Source organism: Ictalurus punctatus, chromosome 9, assembly GCF_001660625.3.
Source record: "Ictalurus punctatus breed USDA103 chromosome 9, Coco_2.0, whole genome shotgun sequence".
In the NCBI taxonomy this organism is placed as follows: Eukaryota; Metazoa; Chordata; class Actinopteri; order Siluriformes; family Ictaluridae; genus Ictalurus; species Ictalurus punctatus.
The window spans coordinates 4,057,878-4,076,794 of record NC_030424.2 but is presented as its reverse complement, the minus strand read 5'-3'; the positions used below and the strand labels follow the sequence as shown (position 1 = coordinate 4,076,794).

The window sequence follows — 18,917 nt, the reverse complement described above, 5'->3', positions numbered from 1 at the left end:
TATCAGCCACAATTGGGAAAATATATCTGAAATATTAAAGTGTGATATTTTGCTTTATAATTCCTCCAGAAAAGATAAGAATCTGCGCTAGACATTCGTTACACTACTGAGCATCGTGTGTTATTTATCAAGCTCAATCTGTGATCACTGAGTTTTATTTCTAGCTCCGCCCACATGTCCTTATTTGGGTGTCTTATTATTTCACTTGGTTATTTAACGTACAGAGCCCAGATCTATGTGGACTCACCACTCCATTATAGAAAAAAATGTGTGTGTGTGTGTTTGTTTAAGTATCTCCAGTCCCTTACAGGTGCATTATCTAGGACCTACATTCTCGGTGAGTCATGTGATTTAATGCCAGTGGATTCCCCTTGTACAGAGAAACACCTGAAAACACCCGAAATACCTGAATGCCCAGACAGTAAGGCGACCCGGGGCGCTGGGACACAGTCACATACCTGACACTCTGTACACCTGTTCTCAGGTAACAATGCTGCGTATTTTTATTGCTGCGCATGTTTTGAGGAACGCAGATTTCCTGATATCCTTCTTTTCTGCTGCGTTGAGAGTGACCTTTCTGTGAAAGTTTCCGAAAAATGGAACAATCCTGTAACAAAACAAAACAAAACGATCCTGTATGAAATGTTAGGTTCCTCAGTTTTCTCAGTCAGTTTCTCTGCCAGATTATTTATTCATTTCGATATATTTGATTTATTCGTTCATTTAAGGTTTAATTTAACCAGTGAGTCTCCACTTGCAGAGGACAGAAACACAACCCGAGCGTGGAAAAGTTAAATCTACTTAATAGACATCTTCACAACAGAAATAGGGAAGTAATTTTCCATGTTGAATGTGTTTTGTACATTATTAACTCCTTGTCATGGTGACCAACCAGAAGAGGTGTCACATTTAGGAGTTGTAGTAAAGTATAGTATAATCATATAATCATCAAAATAAGGTTATATTTCTGTTAACGGGTTCCTGGAGGATGTTCAGGAAGTCATTTAACATTTCAGTGGTATTGTAATAAACCCGAATCGGACAGGGATGTGTAATTAGTCACATAATAATGAGTCACGTTCGGGCGGGGCCGAGAGCCTTCGGGAAAGTCCGTCCATGATTTTCTTATTGCTCACCTGTACTGAACACTCACTCTGACTCAGCTGTGTCAATATAGAAACATCTGTGCACATCTGTCAGCTTTAAAATAAACTGACAATTACAGCCCTGCTGGAAAAACCCCCAACAGAAACCCTTGTAGAATTTGTAATGGTTTTAATAGTTATAATGGGAATTGTATTGGTTTTTAATGGAAACTGTAATGCTCCCTGTGGGTCTCTACTGGTAATTTGTTGCCTTCTATTGGTGGCATGTTATGTCTAGTGGATACCATTAATGACCTATGTCCTTAATATGTCCTACTAGGTAATGGAAACCATTTTGTAATGGTTTTAATGGTTAACAGCTGATGCTTTGTAATGGTATTTGTAGTGGAAATCATTAGAATTTCTGTGAAGGTTTCTATTTTTTTTTTTTCAGCAGGGAGAGACAGGTCTAAGGGACCTGGATATAAGATAAGGACCTGGAGATAAGGGACGGGATATAAAGTCTGTAGTGTGCAGTTAGAAATGTACGGGCTGATGTTATTAGACATAAATATCACACTAGCAAACATCACCAGCTAACAGCTAGCTAATGTTAGCTAACTTCAGCAGCATTATTCTGCAGTTTTAGCGAGATACATACTGCGAAATATTTATAAACACACTTAGTTTAGTCAAACAGTCTAAGCCATAATGAAGAAAAATGTGACTAAAAAATGCTATTGGTCTCCTAAATGCAAATGATAACATAAAAGATAACGCTAGCAAGCACAGAGTTTAGTTAGTTTAGCTAGCTCTGTTGCACTGATTAACATTAGCGCTAGCTAACATTAATGTGCACAAAATTCACTGGAAATAATCTGCAATAAGAGCTGGGATTAAAAACAGACAGGTTGTCATGTGAAGTAGCATCAGCCGTGATTTTATTATTTTAAATTGTTATGCTAGCCAGAATTGTGTAAGCTTGAATGTGTACAGCATTAATCTCATTAAATTAGCTCAAAACTTTTTACACATTTTAAACCTGAGTTTATGCAACATCATGGAATCAGAAGTAAATTCTTCTTCTTCTTCTTCTTCTTCTTTTTATTATTATTATTATTATTTTAACAACAATGGGGCACGGTGGCATAGTGGTTAACACACCTCCAGGGTCGGGGGTTCGATTCCCACCGTGGCGCTGTGTGTGTGGAGTTTGCATGTTCTCCCCGTGCTGGGGGGGTTTCCTCCGGGTACTCCGGTTTCCTCCCCCAGTCCAAAGACATGTATGGTAGGCTGATCGGCATTTCCAAAGTGTCCGGAGTGTATGAATGGGTGTGTGAATGTGTGTGTGATTGTGCCCTGCGATGGATTGACACCCCGTCCAGGATGTACCCCGCCTTGTGCCCCATGCTCCCTGGGATAGGCTCCAGGTTACCCACGACCCTGTCGGATAAGCGCTATAGAAAATGGATGAATAATAATAATAATATTATTATTATTAATAATAATAATAATAATAATAATAATAATAATAATAATAATAATAATAATAATAATGTGTGATTCAGTCAGAGTTTATCCATGAGCAAACTCTAAGCAAAGTGAAAAACAGGGGGTGTGTGTGTCTGTGTGTGTTATCCTGACAGAAAGAGGAAGAGACTTGAAGAACTGGTTGAGAAACTGCTCAGTAGGGCTGTAAACATGCCGATGGACCCAGACTTTCTGTCGTTATGCTTCCAGAATCTGTTGTGTGCGCTCAGGACATCCTGTAACACCCAGCCGGGACATTTTACACAAAACACCCTGCGTCGGATCAACGGACTTCCTCGTAAAACTACACTTTCATTTCTGTTCTGTAAAATCAGGACACAGCCGATATTATTGCACTTCTTCTCAGTCATGCGTTGTGCTCATGTAAAAAAAAAATTCTTGCACTTTATCAGCGTTTTTTCTATTTGTTTTTTTTTCTTCTTGTTTCCTCCTCCTAATAACATGCATTTCCAGTCCTGTGCTGAACTTGCACAGACAGAATGCTGCGCTCTTTACAATAGGGTGTTGTTGTTTTGTTGATTTTCATCTCTTCATTCTGAGTTCAGTCAGCTGCCAATCCATCACAGGGCACAATCACATACACATTCACACACCCATTCATACACTACGGCCTACCATGCATGTGTTTGGACTGGGGGAGGAAACCGGAGTACCCGGAGGAAACCCCCACAGCACGGGGAGAACATGCAAACTCCACACACACAGGGCCACGGTGGGAAACGAACCCCCGACCCTGGAGGTGTGAGGCAAACGTGCTAATCACTAAGCCATCGTGCACCCTACCCCCTGAACAATCAATCAAAAACACTCACTACAAGCGTTAATCCAGCTCTTAATAACTAGAACTACAGGGAGTCACAAAGGTCTCCATATGTTTAACACTTGTTAGCAAAATGTCTTCTGAAATTTTTCATTCTTAGTTTATATATATATAGAGCCTTTAAGAACGCTTTTGACGAAAGATGAGCGTATTGAAATCATTCTCACAGCTGGGTTGTGAAGCTTTCGCAAGGACTTTAACAGGAACCGTGGTCGAACACATCACACACACACAACGCTGTTACCAAACTTATTAACAAATTCAAAAAGACTAGAAGTGTTGCGGACCAACTGAGGAGAAATGGATGCCCACGACACGAACATCCACTGACGGAGGCACAACCCACATGTTGCTGGCAATCACAGTCCCCTATCTGCTGTATGGACACTTTAGTGACGCCCTGTAGAATTAAAGCAAGCTAACATTAGCAAAACGGATGCTATCGGCGATAAACGTTTGACTAACTCGTTCGCCTCACTACAGCTAAATTGTGCAAAATATTAAACAATACTCACACAACATCAGTCATTTTCATACCTAGCTAACGTCAGTTCACGTTTGTTTGTGCTTGGTCAGCTTATCCTTCAAACTCCTGGCTTTATTTTATTCATTTGATCAATCAAAAACAAAAAGAATAGCCTGATAAAATCTGCATCCTGCACACACATGACAGTTTCATGAGATCTCAGACTGGTGTCATGCTCAAGGAGTAAATTTCAGATAGGATATAAAATAAATAAACACAAGAAGAAAAAAAGGTGTGAACTACACGCAGGTGAGCTCAGAGAATCCACTTAACCCGACCTTTATAAAGACTTCTAAGACACATAACCGGACCCGGTGAGATCTTCAGCTTGAACTATGATGTGCATTTAGATGGACAAACTGAACATCATGACTCTTCTTTTCTTTAGTTCTGCAACATCATTGTTGTGGTCTTCCTCCTCTGTGTGCGACATATTTTCACCCATTTTAAGTCCGGTCGTGTTTTGGGGAAGCATCAAATCTGTTTTGTAAGTGTTTGTTGTCTGCTCTGCAGATAAACTTTCCAGTCCAAATCTTTCAGATGGTGTAACTTCATTAAAGCTGTTGTAGGTGTGTGTTTGGGAGGATTTGCCCCGGTGTGTACAGACACACACACACACACACACACACACTGCTGTCTCACTGCTGTACTTATGCAAACGGATCCATTGTGTTCCCTTAGAAACAATCCACTATTAACACACACACACACACACACACACACACACACACACACACACACACACACACACACACACACACACACACACACACACACACACACGCACACACACGAGAGCGGAGTTTCCCACACTGCTGGATTGGTGCAGTTTGTTAAACAGACAATTCTCTGGGGAAAATCCGCACTTCACTACAGCCTCGTCCTTCTCCTGCAGCCATTGTGTGCATTTATTTGAACAATACAGTTCAGTTCAGTTTTGTTTTTGTTCTGCTCGAGCTTTTTGTCTCAACATATTGCAAAATATACACATATCTTCCTTTTTCTTAGAAAGTTTTGCATCACGACTGAGATGTGTCACAAGCCCGGGCAAGCAAATAAGGGCTTATTGTCCCAAGCGTTAGTGGATTTGGGGGAATGTTTTCTCGCTGATTGCAGTAATTCTAGCGCTCACTGTACACCTTGTACTAATGATGAGAAAAATATTTTCCCAGAATGCTGTCACACGAACATTTTCAACTGCACCCTCACCGAATTTCCCTCACACCAGGAAACGATTTCCTTCCTGATCACAGCAGCGTGCACTGGTCACAGCACTCAACACTTCTCAGTAGCGAAATCGTACATAGAACTTTAATTCCTCGGCTGATCTTCTTGCTAACGGGCTACAAGTGATTATTAGTGTTCGCTCTCAGACGATACAGCATGCTAAATCTCTACAGTGCTAAATATGAACGCGATACAAATAATATAGAAGAAGCATCGTGTTTATATTTCCTGTAAACTATATACATTACTGTGCAAAAGTTTTGGCACCCTGGTGGTTGTTGTTTTTTTTGTTTGGCGTACAAACTTTGTTATAGATTTTTATTTGATGACTTCTACGTTATCGCGTCAGTACAAAAACAGTTTCGATTTCCAAATAGTTTTCCAGCACAGAATGAAAATGTTCCAGAAAAATGCTTCAATGTGAGTAAAGAAAGCAGTATATGAAGTGATAAGAGTGGGTTTCGCTGCAAAAATAAGAAGCGAGAAGTCTCTAGAAGAACCGTGATTGGTTCTGCAAGATGCTCAGTAACACTTACAGCTCATTTCCTTATAAAACTGCACTCATTCCACCTGAGACAATTTTTTTAAGCAAAGCGTCATCACACCAAATACTGCCTTTGTTTCATTTATTAGTGTTTACTGCTCTTTATCGTTTTTTTCTCTCTTTTTTTTAATGGAGAAACATTATTTTTGAAGGCATCTTTACTCTACAGCATTTCTTTGCATGTGATTAAGACTTTTGCACAGAACTGGATATGCTGTAACGACTGAATAACTAACTAGCTAGCGTACTAATCAGCTAGATTCCTCACTAGCTAGCAGAATAAAGGAGCGCAGTTGTGCAAGTTCTCGATTATTTCAGAGGAATAAAACACATCTGAGATGTGGAAATGAGAACCGTGACAGAAACCCAAGCCCTAGACACTATTACACAACGTGGGGAGTTCTGTGGAAAATAAAAGGTTACAAAAATGATAATCATGCCCGGGCATAATTAGGAATATCCACTCAGGAAATCCCATAATGCACTGCTGTGGGTACATGCACAGAAGTCGCACACAAGCTGGTAGGGAATACCCATAATGCACTTTCACATTTGTAAGGGATAAGGAGTAAGGGAGTAGGGCACCATTTTGGACATCACAGCAATGCATTCTGGGTAATCTACACTGAATGTATTTTTCTTCACGTGTCGCCTGAATATTGGACTCGGGGGGAAAAAACGTCGGATTATAATAATATGGATGAACTCAGAATGAACTGGAGGATCAGATGCCAGGGTTTAGGTGCGAGTGAGCACAGTTTTATATTCAGAACCTCATTTTAATGTGGAACAAATGCGAACAATCCGAGCTGTTTACACGTACGCAACAATATCCGATGCGTCCGACGTGAGGAGAACATGAGGACTGGTTGGAGATAACTGGAGCTCGAGCTGATACGACCAGCTTGGAAGGCCGAGGTCAGTGGATATCAAATCGCAGCAATGCCTTCTGGGTAAATCGTGCTCCCTGGTTTGTTTGTTTTGTTTTGTTTTGTTTTTCTTCATCCAAGCCTGCATGTACAATATTGAGACTGGATGCACAATTCCGATATTTTGACACAGATCTGATTTGCCGCCCCCCCCTACTTGTTACTTAACCAAAGGGAAGTTCACGAGGAGAGGTGTTTATAACAGGAATGAAACGAGGACATGAATAAATTCTCTACAGGCTTTGTGTTGGAAATCCCCCACCCGGCCTTAAGCTCCTCCTCTGTGCACGCGGAGGTTAAACTCCTCCACCCGAGCAGAGCAGCTCAGATCAGACTTCACACTCGAACATACATATTCTCTCTCTCTATTTTTTTTTTCTTTCTCATTCTCTCACACAAACACAAACTTTTAAAAAATGGCTCTTTATCGGAACATCACAGGCACGAGTCCCATGGATTACGGTTCGGAAGCTCGCGCGCACAAAGCCGGGACGGTGATAGACGAGCGGCTGGACAGCGGGCTGGACTCCCTGCGCGAGGACGACACGGAGGATTACTGTAGCTCGCGCGACTCATCCGTGGTCGACGACTTCGCGAGGCTGAACGTAGACGGAGCGCACGAGGAGCGCTGGAGGACCGAGATCACGGAAGACGGAGACACGTGCGTGGTGACCCTTATTTATATCAAACAGAAAAACATCGTGCACTTTAATACCCGGCTGTTTGCAAAAAGACTCGAGGTGTTGCTCGGGGATTAACGTTACCGATACCGTGCGCGCGCACAGCGGAATAAACACCTACTATAAAGTGTGCAAGTAGCGCGGAATTAAAGCTCACGCCGCGGTGTGTGTTTGATTAAACAGGTGGAATTTCCACGTGCATGCCGTGTAGGAGTTTTATTCGACATGACAGGGGTTAGTTTAAATGAAACACTGCAAGATCCAACAGTTTATTCTCGTGCTGAAAATAATGGCACCTTAAACACCATCAATGCTTTGAGTAGAAATTAAACACTAGGCTTTAAAAAACAAAAACACAAGTATTTAATGTTTAAACAACTTCATGTTGATTTCCATAAACAGCATGTCGATAGATAAACACTCCAAAACGTGCGGTTAGTGTAGAAATAAATTAGTGCTGAATTAAACACCTAAAGATGCAGTTAACACCAGCAGGTCAATCTGTGCAGTGTTGAGTGTTAAAGGAACAGTGGAGGTGTTATTCAGCAGGTCTGAGGGAAAAAATGAATGCACACTAAGTGTTAATTCCGTGCAGAGATTTTTTTTTTGGTAGTGTTTAATCTGTTTAAATACCTTTTTGTTTTGATTGCAATATTTTTTAAAAATAAGAATGCATATATAATGTAATATATAGGAGATAAATGCATGGTATGTGTTTAGATTGAGTGAGTGCACATACAAGCTCTGCAGGTTTAGATTGAGTGAGTGCACATACAAGCTCTGCAGGAAGGATTGTTGACTATAGTGTTTGTACTTTGGCTGTGTGTGTGTGTGTGCGCGTGCGCGCGCTTGCATAATTGTGTGTGTGTGTGTGTGTGGAAAGTCCCGGGCTGTCTGCCAGTAAGGCCCTTCTAGGAAAAACACCACTGCCTGCAGAGAGAGAGAAAAAAAGTCACTGCTTGTTTTTCCCCAGTGAGCCGTGTGCAGCACGCAGAATGTATACCGTTAAATTCCATTTTGACCGTCACTAATCTTTCCTTATTTTCTTTCTCACAGGTATTTGCATCTGGCGATCATTCACGAAGCCCAAGACATGGCGCTGAAAATGATCGAAATGTCCGTCAAGCACCCGTTCCTGAACAAACAGAACTACCAGAGACAGGTAGAAAACTAAAAACATGCTCAGTCGAATTGATTTATTTTCGCTAAAGCTGACGGAAACTCATAAAGATCTAATCCTTCCACAGACGGCGCTGCACTTGGCCGTGATCACAGAGCAGCCTCTGGTGGTGGAGCGTCTGCTGAAGGCCGGCTGCGACCCCATGTTAGTAGACAACAATGGCAACACGGCCCTGCACATGGCCTGCAGGACGGGATCGCTCGCGTGTTTCGGTCTCCTCACGCAAAACTGCTCGGCGGTTCTGCCTTCCATCCTGCAGACACCCAACTACAGCGGTGAGCTTCATCCTCACACTCATCAAAGCGTCCATCCTCATGATCACTTCAACCCATTATGATGAAAAATCTGTGGATGTCTTAAATGTCACGCGTTAATCAGATCGAACACGGGTCACTTCATTTTCCGTGTGTCATGATCACTTTGAGTGAGAGATTGGATTTTGTTTTTCCGCAGGTCAGAAATGCTTACACGTGGTGGCTGTACACGGTTTTCTCTCGTTGGTGGAGAGCCTCATCTCTTTTGGAGCAGATATCAACGAACAGGTAATAATAATAATAATAATAATAATAATAATAATAATAATAATAATAATACACTGACAAAACAGAACATTTAGGAACCACGGACTGTAAATATTAATAAATAAAGCTGAAAGATGTTTACTGCAAAATGTGAATAACATTTCTAAAACGTAAATATCGTGTGCGTTCTCAGGAGCAGTGTAACGGCAGGACGGCTCTCCACTTAGCTGTGGACCTGCAGAACCTCGACCTGGTGAAGCTCCTGATCAGCAAAGGCGCTGACGTGAACAGCTTGACGTACGGCGGCCACTCGGCGTATCATCTCACGCACGGACGCCAGAACATCGACATCCAGAAAGCGCTGCACGACGTCACGGATCAGGACCTGCGCGATCTGCCCGAGAGCGAGTGCGAGGACAGCGAGGACGAATACGACTACGACTTCGACAGCAACGAGCTGCAGTCTGACGATGAGGTGTGTGTGTGTTTTACACATCTCCATATCTAAATCACCAGTGCTGTTTTTGTGTTAAGAAGTCGGCAATAAAGTGACCGTATGTATTTTTTTGCATGAGCGTAATAAGGTATTTACGGTAGTCTTACAGTACTTTTACTTGGCACTATACATAAAATCATACAACGCCATGCTGTTTCACGTTTCCTGCTCCTAACTCCAGTTTCCCCTTCTTTCCACAGTACGACGACATTAAAGTGATGGGGCAGGAGTAGAGAAGTGGTTCGGAGAGTCGAAGACGATTAAAAATCTTCCGAGGAGACGCAGGACAAAAGGCTACAGGAGGACATACCGAGATAGACGTGACCCTGAGCCGAGAACACGCAGGCGGAAGACCGCGGACAGACGCCGAGCGGAAACGTGCAGGAAGAAAAGATGAAAAACGGAAGAAGAGAGAAGACGCCAGGCGTGCTGTTTAGGCGTGTGTGCGCCGATACTGGGTTTTAGTATCATAATTATCCAACAATATATCATGGTTTACGATCGTATCGTGAAAGGGCACGTGTCCCAACGTAAAAACGTCCAAAATACGGACACTTGGAAGACAACTGGGACGATACGGTGCGTTAAATATCGTGGCGTATCGTATAACTGATAATCGGCGCATGCCTGGAGTCTGGACTGAAGCTCCGCCCCCTGCAGTGCTGTTGTATTAAACTGTAATATATTGTGTATAGACAGATTTATTTTTATATATGGTGTATAGATGTGTATCCTGTTCTATGCAGTTGGAAATTCCGAAATGTTCTGCTAAATTAAAACCCCGTAATTGCGCAGTGTGTTGTTCCTCTTTCTTCTTTTCTTGGAGCAAGTGGTGGAGGAGGGAGGAGGGCGAGCTGTAACCGGAGCTAGTCTGGCTTTTTTTGTGTTTTTTATGGCTGTGGAGAAGTGTGTGTGTGCGCATGTGTGTGTGCGTGTGCTTGGGCTTCAATCAGCTGAGAAAGGCTGGAATTTCCTGTGGGGGATGAGACACTCAAGATTGGCAATGCTAAAAATTCCCCCGTCCGAGTCATCCGGCCTGCTGAAATTCCAGATATGAGACACTTCATGGAAAAAAAACCACTCCGCTCTGTTCTGCGAATCTGAACGTGATGAATGGCACGACGTTTTCCCACAGTGATGCCTTTTTTTTCTTATTCAGAAAGAAGAGTTTTTAGTCTCCGTCTGGAAGCCAGACATTAAAAGCCGATACACATGTACTATACTGATACTGAACGGATTTTAGTGCCACATGCTAAACTGGAGGCTATAGATGTCCACTAATGGTTAGCCATGTTAGCTTCACAGTGGAAAACAACACGCTATGATGGATCGCTAGCATAGTAACGGAAGCTAGAAATGTAAATCGTGACGTCTCCTCGAACAGTTCACGTGATTTCTAATATGCTCGGGATTTATTTATACAGCATCTTTTATACATTTAAAACGAAGATCGATGTGCTTTACAGTCTTGACGTGAAACGGCAATAAATAATAATCAGGTCAAAAATATCAAAGAAATAAACAGTAACAAAGAAGAAAATTACAATGTAAAATAATACAGTCCGTACAAAAGTTCATTCATTAAAAGCTAGAGCGGAAAATGTTTTTAGCCCATTTATAATAATAATCAGTAATAGATTAAAGTTGCCAGATTTATTTTTAACACGTTCCAGATATCTATCCCAGAAATATATCTGTATATATATAAACTTTTGGACGAACTATTGCTTTATTTTATATAGAGATAGTAGCTAAGTAGCAGGCTAGCTAGCTAGCTGTTTAGCTAGTCAGTGTAACACCAGGCAACTAGTTTAATATACAACACTATTTATAAAGCTGAAGAATATATTTAAATTCGTTTCAGTCTGCTAGTTTGACGCGAGTGTTGTGTAAGAGGTGTAGACAGTCATGTGTCTGACTTAGCACTTTAGGATGGTTTATGCTAGCATGACTCGTTTTTATCCTAGTATGAATAGCAGAGATGTGCTATTCATAAAAAAAATAAAAAAATACCCTGTCCATCAGGTTTGTCTTGTCTATTAAGTAAAGGGTGCCAATACTTATTTTTGGACTGACATAACAATATGAGTATATTAAGTAAGATTGTGATAGAAATGAGATTATTAAGATTTAAGTCTTAATTGGCTTAATTGGTTTTACTTTATTGTGATCACACATTTGGCTGTAATTAAGATATTTTCATTTGATAATACATTTTTAAATGAACTGTTTTATTTTTAAAAGACATTAACTGCGATGATTACGAGAGGGTCGATTTTACACAAAAAGACAAATCAGAAAAGGTTTAGCGAGATCTTTTGAAATGAAAAACCGGTCACACCTGCAGTGCTGCAGGTTTAAAAAAGCAGATTTCTGTTTAAAATACTGAATCCAAAGTGCTTTATTACCCTTATACCACAGCCATGTGCTAGCGATGGCAGTTTTTTCTTCATTAAAAAACGACGTGACATACATTTTCTAAAACAGCTTCCTCTTGTCGCTTACGTTATAGTACCTATAAACGCTCGTTCCCTCACCAGCCTCTCTTTATTCTCTCTCTCGGGGGGGGGCGTTACACGTAACTGTTGTTACACGTAAACCGCAAAGAAGCGTCAACTCTTCTGTCCTGAAGATGTGGGAAAATGTCTGACACTGGAGACTCCTTCCAAAAATGATCAATAATTAGAGAAAACTTCACTGTATCATCGATTACATGTTTATTTTAGTCTGTTTCTTTGCGCTGTACCGGTCCTTGTGAACGAGCCGTTACTATAGTAACGATGACGTATCAGAACGAGCGCGTTAATATAAACCTGCGATTAAATATTAAGGTGTCAGACGCCCACGCTGACCGACCATTTGATTTCACACGGAGTGAGATTGCAGTAAAGTGTAAACATGTAGTGTTAGCTGACATTCACACCCCACACTGATTTTGTTGTTTACGTGCGTGTTGTGAGCGTACCGAGTGTGACCTCTGCGTACTATAGACTTCCCTTTACAGTAAACGCAGACGGAAAGGTGACGCGTGTGGTTTCAGTGATTTAAATACAAACCTGAGAAATAGGCAAGGGGCTGTACCTGCGTCTCAGACTCGAGCGTCACTCTCTGGAGAAAACTCACACACTCATGCAAATCACAGAGTCAGAACTCTCCCTCTGGAGTGTACATACACACACACTAACATAACAAGTGCAAGAATCTCAGATGATTCAGCTTAATCCGAGAAACGTCAGCCGGAAAACCCGTCTGTCTCACTCTCCGTTTGATTTTTGTTCTTCGGGGATTTATCACATTTCATTTATTAACCCCGAGACCGGACCGTCATCTCTATGCAAATACGGGGAAGAATCGGAGGGGACGCGATTCATTTACCTCTCAAGATGCAAATGAAACCTCAAGGAAGTTCCTATGTAGAGCACTAGAAGAGCATGCTCCTCTCAGAGAGTCTTCAGGAACCGTATAAGGAAGATGACAAGCCTTGACCCCAAAAAACAAAGAATTTGAAGAACGCTTAAAGTACAGACACACACATCTGCAGATAATTATTGGCACCCTTCGTGAAGTCCTAAGAAAGTTAAAAAAAAAAAAATAATAAAAAATTGAAAAATGACACGATTTCACGCCGATCTTTACCAAGGGTGCCAATAATTCTGCCACTTACTGTAGTCATATGTAAAGACATATATACGTGTAGTCATAAAGATGACAGACAAAAACCTGTTTTTTCTTCTTCTTCTATTATTTTATTAGACCTAGCTAGTTATATTTACGTTTCTATTCATTTACTTTTCTTTCTCTACTTTCATTTGTGGATTCATTTTTCGCATATTTTATAATAATTTCTTCATTTTTATTCGACTTTCATTCTTGGCTTTGTCTTAATTCTATTTTGTGACATGACCTCTAACGCCTCACTTTAATACCTTGAGCTACATCTTATATGTATGAACGGTGCAATGTAAATAGAAGATTTTTATTGTTGTTATAATTTATTAACTTTATTATTATTCATGTAGATATAGACAAAAATCCAGACAGAAGGACAGAAGGACGTTCAGGGCTGGACGATATGATGATACGATATCGATATTGTGATAAATTTACGGCCATTTTTCTACGATATCTTTTTGTGAACGGTTTAATTTTTTTTAATATAATAATTAGAAACTGAACAGAAGTACCATCTTTATAATTTCTTAATAATTGAAATCTAATCTAAATATTGAGATGTGTATTGTAGAAATATCTTCCGAGTATCGCGATACGATATTTTTGTCAAATCGCCCGGTCCTCGTGCAGACCAGCAGAGCGACAGGGATACTGAGACAGATAAAGAATTATCTGCAGACAGACAGCCAGCCAGCCAGCCAGCCAGCCAGCTAGTTTACTGATGTAAAGGAAACTGCAGTGTTCCACACATCACAGGAGAGAATGAAGTGCAGATACAGAGCGAGAGATAAACACAAACTCAGTGTTGTACAGTAAAATACTCTAACTGATAGAATCCTGACACTCGGGTGAACAAGGACGTTAACGTGAAACTCTGCGGCGTCGTCTCCGAGTGCACTCTAGCGAAAGCAGATTGGAGAGAAGAACGCACTCTGTATAGAGTTTAATGTACAGCGGTGAGGAAACTCACACAGGAAGTCGCATGTTGCTGCAATAACCCACTCCTCAGAACACGACGAGGAAGAGAGCGATTTCGTAAAATGCGTTAAATAAATAATGCAGGCTGAGACGATTTTTTCACGTTTTAAATGGCGCACTTATATAGCGCTTTTATCCAAAGCGCTTTACACTGTGTCTCATTCACACATTCACACACACACACCAATGGTAGCAGAGCTGCCATGAAAGGCGCTAACTTGCCATCGGGAGCAACTCGGGGTTGAGTGTCTTGCCCAAGGACACTTCGGTATGTGGAGTCACGTGGGCCGGGAATCGAACCGCCAGCCCTACGATTAATGGACAACCCGCTCTACCACCTGATCCACAGCCGCCCCGAGCAACATGATCAATATTCTCTAGAAACAGAATCAGAGCGGGTGAATAAAAGAAACCAGGACTAAGAGATCGTCAAAAACAGTTGTGTATTTATTGATGTGTTGCAAGAGAAAGCGAAATAAACAGAGAGAGAGAGAGAGCGGGGCAGAGAGAGGGCGACCTGAATACTGAGGATATGACGTAGTGCTTCTTACAAACTTAACGTCTTCGTTCTCAATCGCGCTCGGACAGGGCCACGAGATGGGCGTCGATCTCAGACTGAGACAGAATCCTGAAGCGGAAATAAAACAAAAAACAAAAACACGCATAAAGGGCATCGTTAAATATACAACGCAACAAAATAATACATTACTGTGTCCGTGAGCGTTTCTTATGCAACATAAGTTTACACACAGAGAGCATGCTTTTACTTTCACTGGTGCACTTCATGGAGCTTGCTGCCGATTGTTAAAAAAAAGAAAAAAACAGTCTGCGCTGGATCAAGTGCTATTCTACAGTACGTGCTGCTGAACAACGAGACCGGAAGCCGTTGTGTTCAATTAAACCGGTGATTAATGAGCTCATTACAGCTAGGACTACTCATGCAGTGAAAATCTTCTCATCATACAATATTAGTCTTTTTTTAATTCGTGCGTTCACGTTGCATTGGATTTCCGTTGACAGCAAAGGAAGAAGAAGGAAAAAAATCCATGTTATTTTTCCTTTTACACTCCGCATTTTCTATCCCTGAGGGTTTTTCTTCTTCTTCAGGTTTAAAGACGAGTGTTTGTGTTTGACTCACCTGAACCTGGGTTCCTCTGTGGTGATCACGCCCACTTCCAGCTCTGAAGGCTTAAAGTCAATGGACAGAACTGTAGACAGGCAGCTGATTGCAGTCTGTCAGATAGAAAAGAAATTCTAGATTTAAACGCACAATTTTTTCGCTAATGAAAGAATGTAAAGGCGCTCCGATGGACCGCCGCAGCCGTATGAAGGACGTCGTTACCTCGATGGTCTGCTCGAAGGTCCAGTCTAGCTTCTTCTTGACCTTTTTCTCCAGGAAGCTGGTGGCCTCGGTCTGTTTGACGCCGGCGGCCGTGGCTTTAAAACCGCAGTAATACCCGGCGGGGTCGCACTTGTACACCTGCGGGCCGCATTCCTCATCCACCCCGACCACGATCATACCTGACACACCACACAAATCTCCACTTAGCCGAATTGTGTGACCAAATTTCTCTCGCTCGAACTGGTCGTGCAAAAAAATAAAAATAAAAACTAAAACGAAGCTATAGCAGGACGTTTAGTGTTTAGTGATCTCCGACGGGACTTACAGCAGCCGAGCGGTCTCATCTCCGCGTTCTGCGTGTACACCTGAGAGATATCCGCGATCCTCTTACACAGCATGTCCACTGGGATCTCGTATCCGTACTTATACATCCAGTTAGCAGCTTCGTAGCGAGCCCTTTGTACCTGCGACCTGCTGTCAGCTACACACACACACACACACACACACACACACACACACACACACACACACACACACACATTCACAAGTGTTTTATTCCTCTAATACCACAGCGATTTGCCAACAATGACACTTTTTTAAAATCCTTTTACAGTTGAACAACAAGCTACAAGTTACTTCCTGTTCTCACTTTACAGCTTCTTAGATTCCAGAGAAAGTGTAAACTCGGTAGTAAAACGCTCACCTGTCATGCCGGTCATCACACAGCCGATGTTCTCCGTTATTCTGAATAAGTGGCTAACGGTGGAGGCGTCCAGTAGTTTGTCCTTTAAAAAAAAACAAAACAAAACAAAAAAAAACAACAAATAGTCAGAAGGGACACATACCACTGAGTACTGTAGATTAGTGACGGCAATTCCAGCTCTGTTCAGTGAGTCAAATCATTTGACTCAGCTCATCAATTAGAGCCGACTCTTCGACTAAAAAAAACAACAAAAAAAAAAAACCCAAACAGTGATTGTTCTTTGCCTGACTGTGAGTGAAACTGTTTAATAAACTCCTACTTTACCTTCTACTGAGCGCAATAAGACGAGCCGTACATTTTACCACATTTATTAAAATAATTATTATACTAAATCAGCAATGCATCACAAATGTGTGCTTCATTGTGACGAGAGAGAGACAGAGCGAGACAGAGATGGTCAGAGCAAGACAGAGAGAGAGAGAGAGAGAGAGAGAGAGAGAGAGAGATAGAAAGACACACACACACAGACAGGTAGTGATAATGAGAGTGATAAAGAGAGAGACAGAGAGATAACAAGAGAGAGTGAGAGATAAAGACAAGAATAAAGAGAGAGAGACAGGGATAAAGAGAGTGATAAAAAGAAAGACAGACGGCATGAGGCAGAGAGAGAAAGACAGACAGCAAGAGAGAAAGAGACAGACAGACGGCAAAATACAGATAGACACAGAGTGCGTGACAGAGAGAGAAACAGATGGAGAGAGAGGGACAGAGAGAGACAGAGAAATAAAGAAAGACAGAGAGAGAGACAGATGGAGAGAGGGACAGAGAGAGACAGAAATAAATAAAGGCAAAGAGAGACAGATAGACAGAGAGAGTAAGAGATAAAGTGACAGGAATAAAGAAAGAGAGAGAGAGAGAAAGAGAGGGACAGATGGAGAGAGAGGGACAGAGAAATAAATAAAAGCAGAGAGAGAGAGAGAGAGAGAGAGAGAGTAAGACATATAGCAACAGGAATAAAGAAAGACAGACAGGCAGAGAGACAGGAATACAGAGAGAGAGAGAGAGAGAGAGAGAGAGAGAGAGAGAGAGAGACAAAGAGAGAGAGACAGAGAAATAAATAAAGGCAGAGAGAGACAGACAGACAGAGAGAGTAAGAGATAAAGCGACAGGAATAAAGAAAGACAGATAGGCAGAGAGACAGGAATACAGAAAGAGACAGAGAGAGAGATGGAGAAAGAGACAGAGAAATAAAGGCAGAGAGAGACAGACAGACATCTGTGTTGTTAAAACTTCTTACAGGAACTTTCTTCTGAGAGACGACGACAGCGCAGTCTTTCCCCCGCACCGCTACTGAGGTCAGTCCTCCCTGATTAATGGCCTTGAACGCATATTCTGTCAGGAAAAATAAATAAACATGACTTTGTGAAGATACTCCCTGTTACTGTCTGTATAGAAGAAGATTACCAGCTGATGATAAGTGAACCACATTAACATGTTCTCTGCATAGCGGAAATGCACATACACACTACTGTCTCACGATTAGCACATCTACATAAAGATAATGAGGCTATTAATATTAATGACATTAATTAGTGACTCTTAACTGTCACTGTGAGAAACTGTGTGAAGTCAGTGGATTACTTACTGATAATAAAACTACATGCCATAGCTGAACTTCTCTAGATCAAATATTCCACTATACATTTTTAAAAAAAAATACACACACAGCTCATTATTATTGTGTGTGTAGCCCTGTAGCTAAATGAGCTAGCTTCTCCGCCCACTGCTATTCTTTAATAACTGAATTTCCCTCCGATTATCTTACACCAATTGGTCTCATTTTATATTCTTACATTTGCACTTTCTTTCCGAAGAGTGGCACGAAATAAATAATAACTTTAAACACTAGATAAACTAAGCTAATGCTAAGCTAACGCTAGTGCTGCTGCTGTCCATGACTGAGCATTTACACACTTTCGGTTTCTTCAGCACACTGTCGCTAGCACATTTACCCACCGACTTGATAAAGTCTGCCCTCAGGAGAAAAGATGGTGATGTGGCGGTCAAATCCCGCACTCGAACCCCGAGACATTGCGATTTATGTATTTAAAATAAAGCCACAAAGATGTGTAAACACCTGAGCCGGTTACTTCTTACTTCAGCAACTTTAATCCCTATCCGTATTCCGACAAACCCCGCCTGTGATATGATTGGTTAATAGTTGCACCACGGCGCTGCGGAAAAACGACAATCCAATCATAGCGCAAGATACGGCCACTCAAGTATCCAATCCTAATAAGGAGGCGGGATGTTTCCGGAATACGGGTGGGATAAATAACTCACGACACCAAGTGATGTGAAGCGTTTAACGACCCCGGAAATACTTGCGCCAAAATTAAAAATGGCGGATTTATATCCGGGTTACCGAACTATAGACTTTCAGTGTAGCTAATATTTATGTTTTATTAAGTTCTTGACTATCCAAAATACTTTATATACATATTTGTTAGACTGAAACTAATATTTAAATGTCAAATCCACATTCATATTAGTAATTGGTCCAATGTTTGAAAAGAATAATAATCACTTTAAATGTAAATTATGTGTAGGAAATAAACACACAAAACGCCTTATATTAACTTTATAACGATGTTATTACATTA

At 41.3% G+C, this 18,917-nt stretch overlaps 2 protein-coding genes across 3 annotated transcripts; one reads left to right on the top strand and one right to left on the bottom strand.

Moving 5' to 3' along the window:
- Positions 1-6,991: 6,991 nt before the first annotated feature.
- On the top strand, positions 6,992-10,353 carry nfkbiab (nuclear factor of kappa light polypeptide gene enhancer in B-cells inhibitor, alpha b). Its single transcript, XM_017475822.3, has 6 exons — positions 6,992-7,343; positions 8,419-8,524; positions 8,610-8,817; positions 8,996-9,084; positions 9,257-9,538; positions 9,760-10,353. The coding sequence occupies exons 1-6, from the start codon at positions 7,099-7,101 to the stop codon at positions 9,790-9,792; spliced, it is 963 nt and encodes a 320-aa protein (XP_017331311.1). The 5' UTR covers positions 6,992-7,098; the 3' UTR covers positions 9,793-10,353.
- A 4,282-nt stretch (positions 10,354-14,635) lies between these two features.
- On the bottom strand, positions 14,636-18,452 carry psma6a (proteasome 20S subunit alpha 6a). 2 transcript variants are annotated; one of them, XM_017475996.3, is made up of 7 exons: positions 18,271-18,452; positions 17,552-17,646; positions 16,255-16,336; positions 15,877-16,032; positions 15,552-15,730; positions 15,348-15,442; positions 14,636-14,837 (listed from the first exon to the last, which is right to left on the bottom strand). In XM_017475996.3, exons 1-7 carry the CDS (start codon positions 18,344-18,346, stop codon positions 14,780-14,782), a joined length of 741 nt encoding a protein of 246 aa, XP_017331485.1. In that variant the 5' UTR covers positions 18,347-18,452; the 3' UTR covers positions 14,636-14,779. The 2 variants fall into 2 exon arrangements, with proteins under 2 accessions (XP_017331485.1, XP_053538460.1); XM_053682485.1 differs by lacking the exon at positions 18,271-18,452 and adding an exon at positions 17,900-17,936.
- Between the last annotated feature and the right edge of the window lie 465 nt (positions 18,453-18,917).

Coding starts and splice junctions, on each gene's coding strand:
- nfkbiab (XM_017475822.3), top strand. CDS start 7,099: ATGGCTCTTTATCGGAACATCACAGGCACGAGTCCCATGGATTACGGT. Junction 7,344..8,418: donor ATCACGGAAGACGGAGACAC/GTGCGTGGTGAC, acceptor TCTTTCTCACAG/GTATTTGCATCTGGCGATCA. Junction 9,085..9,256: donor GAGCAGATATCAACGAACAG/GTAATAATAATA, acceptor GTGCGTTCTCAG/GAGCAGTGTAACGGCAGGAC.
- psma6a (XM_017475996.3), bottom strand. CDS start 18,346: ATGTCTCGGGGTTCGAGTGCGGGATTTGACCGCCACATCACCATCTTT. Junction 15,443..15,551: donor CCTTCGAGCAGACCATCGAG/GTAACGACGTCC, acceptor TCTATCTGACAG/ACTGCAATCAGCTGCCTGTC. Junction 14,838..15,347: donor ACAGAGGAACCCAGGTTCAG/GTGAGTCAAACA, acceptor TTTCCGCTTCAG/GATTCTGTCTCAGTCTGAGA.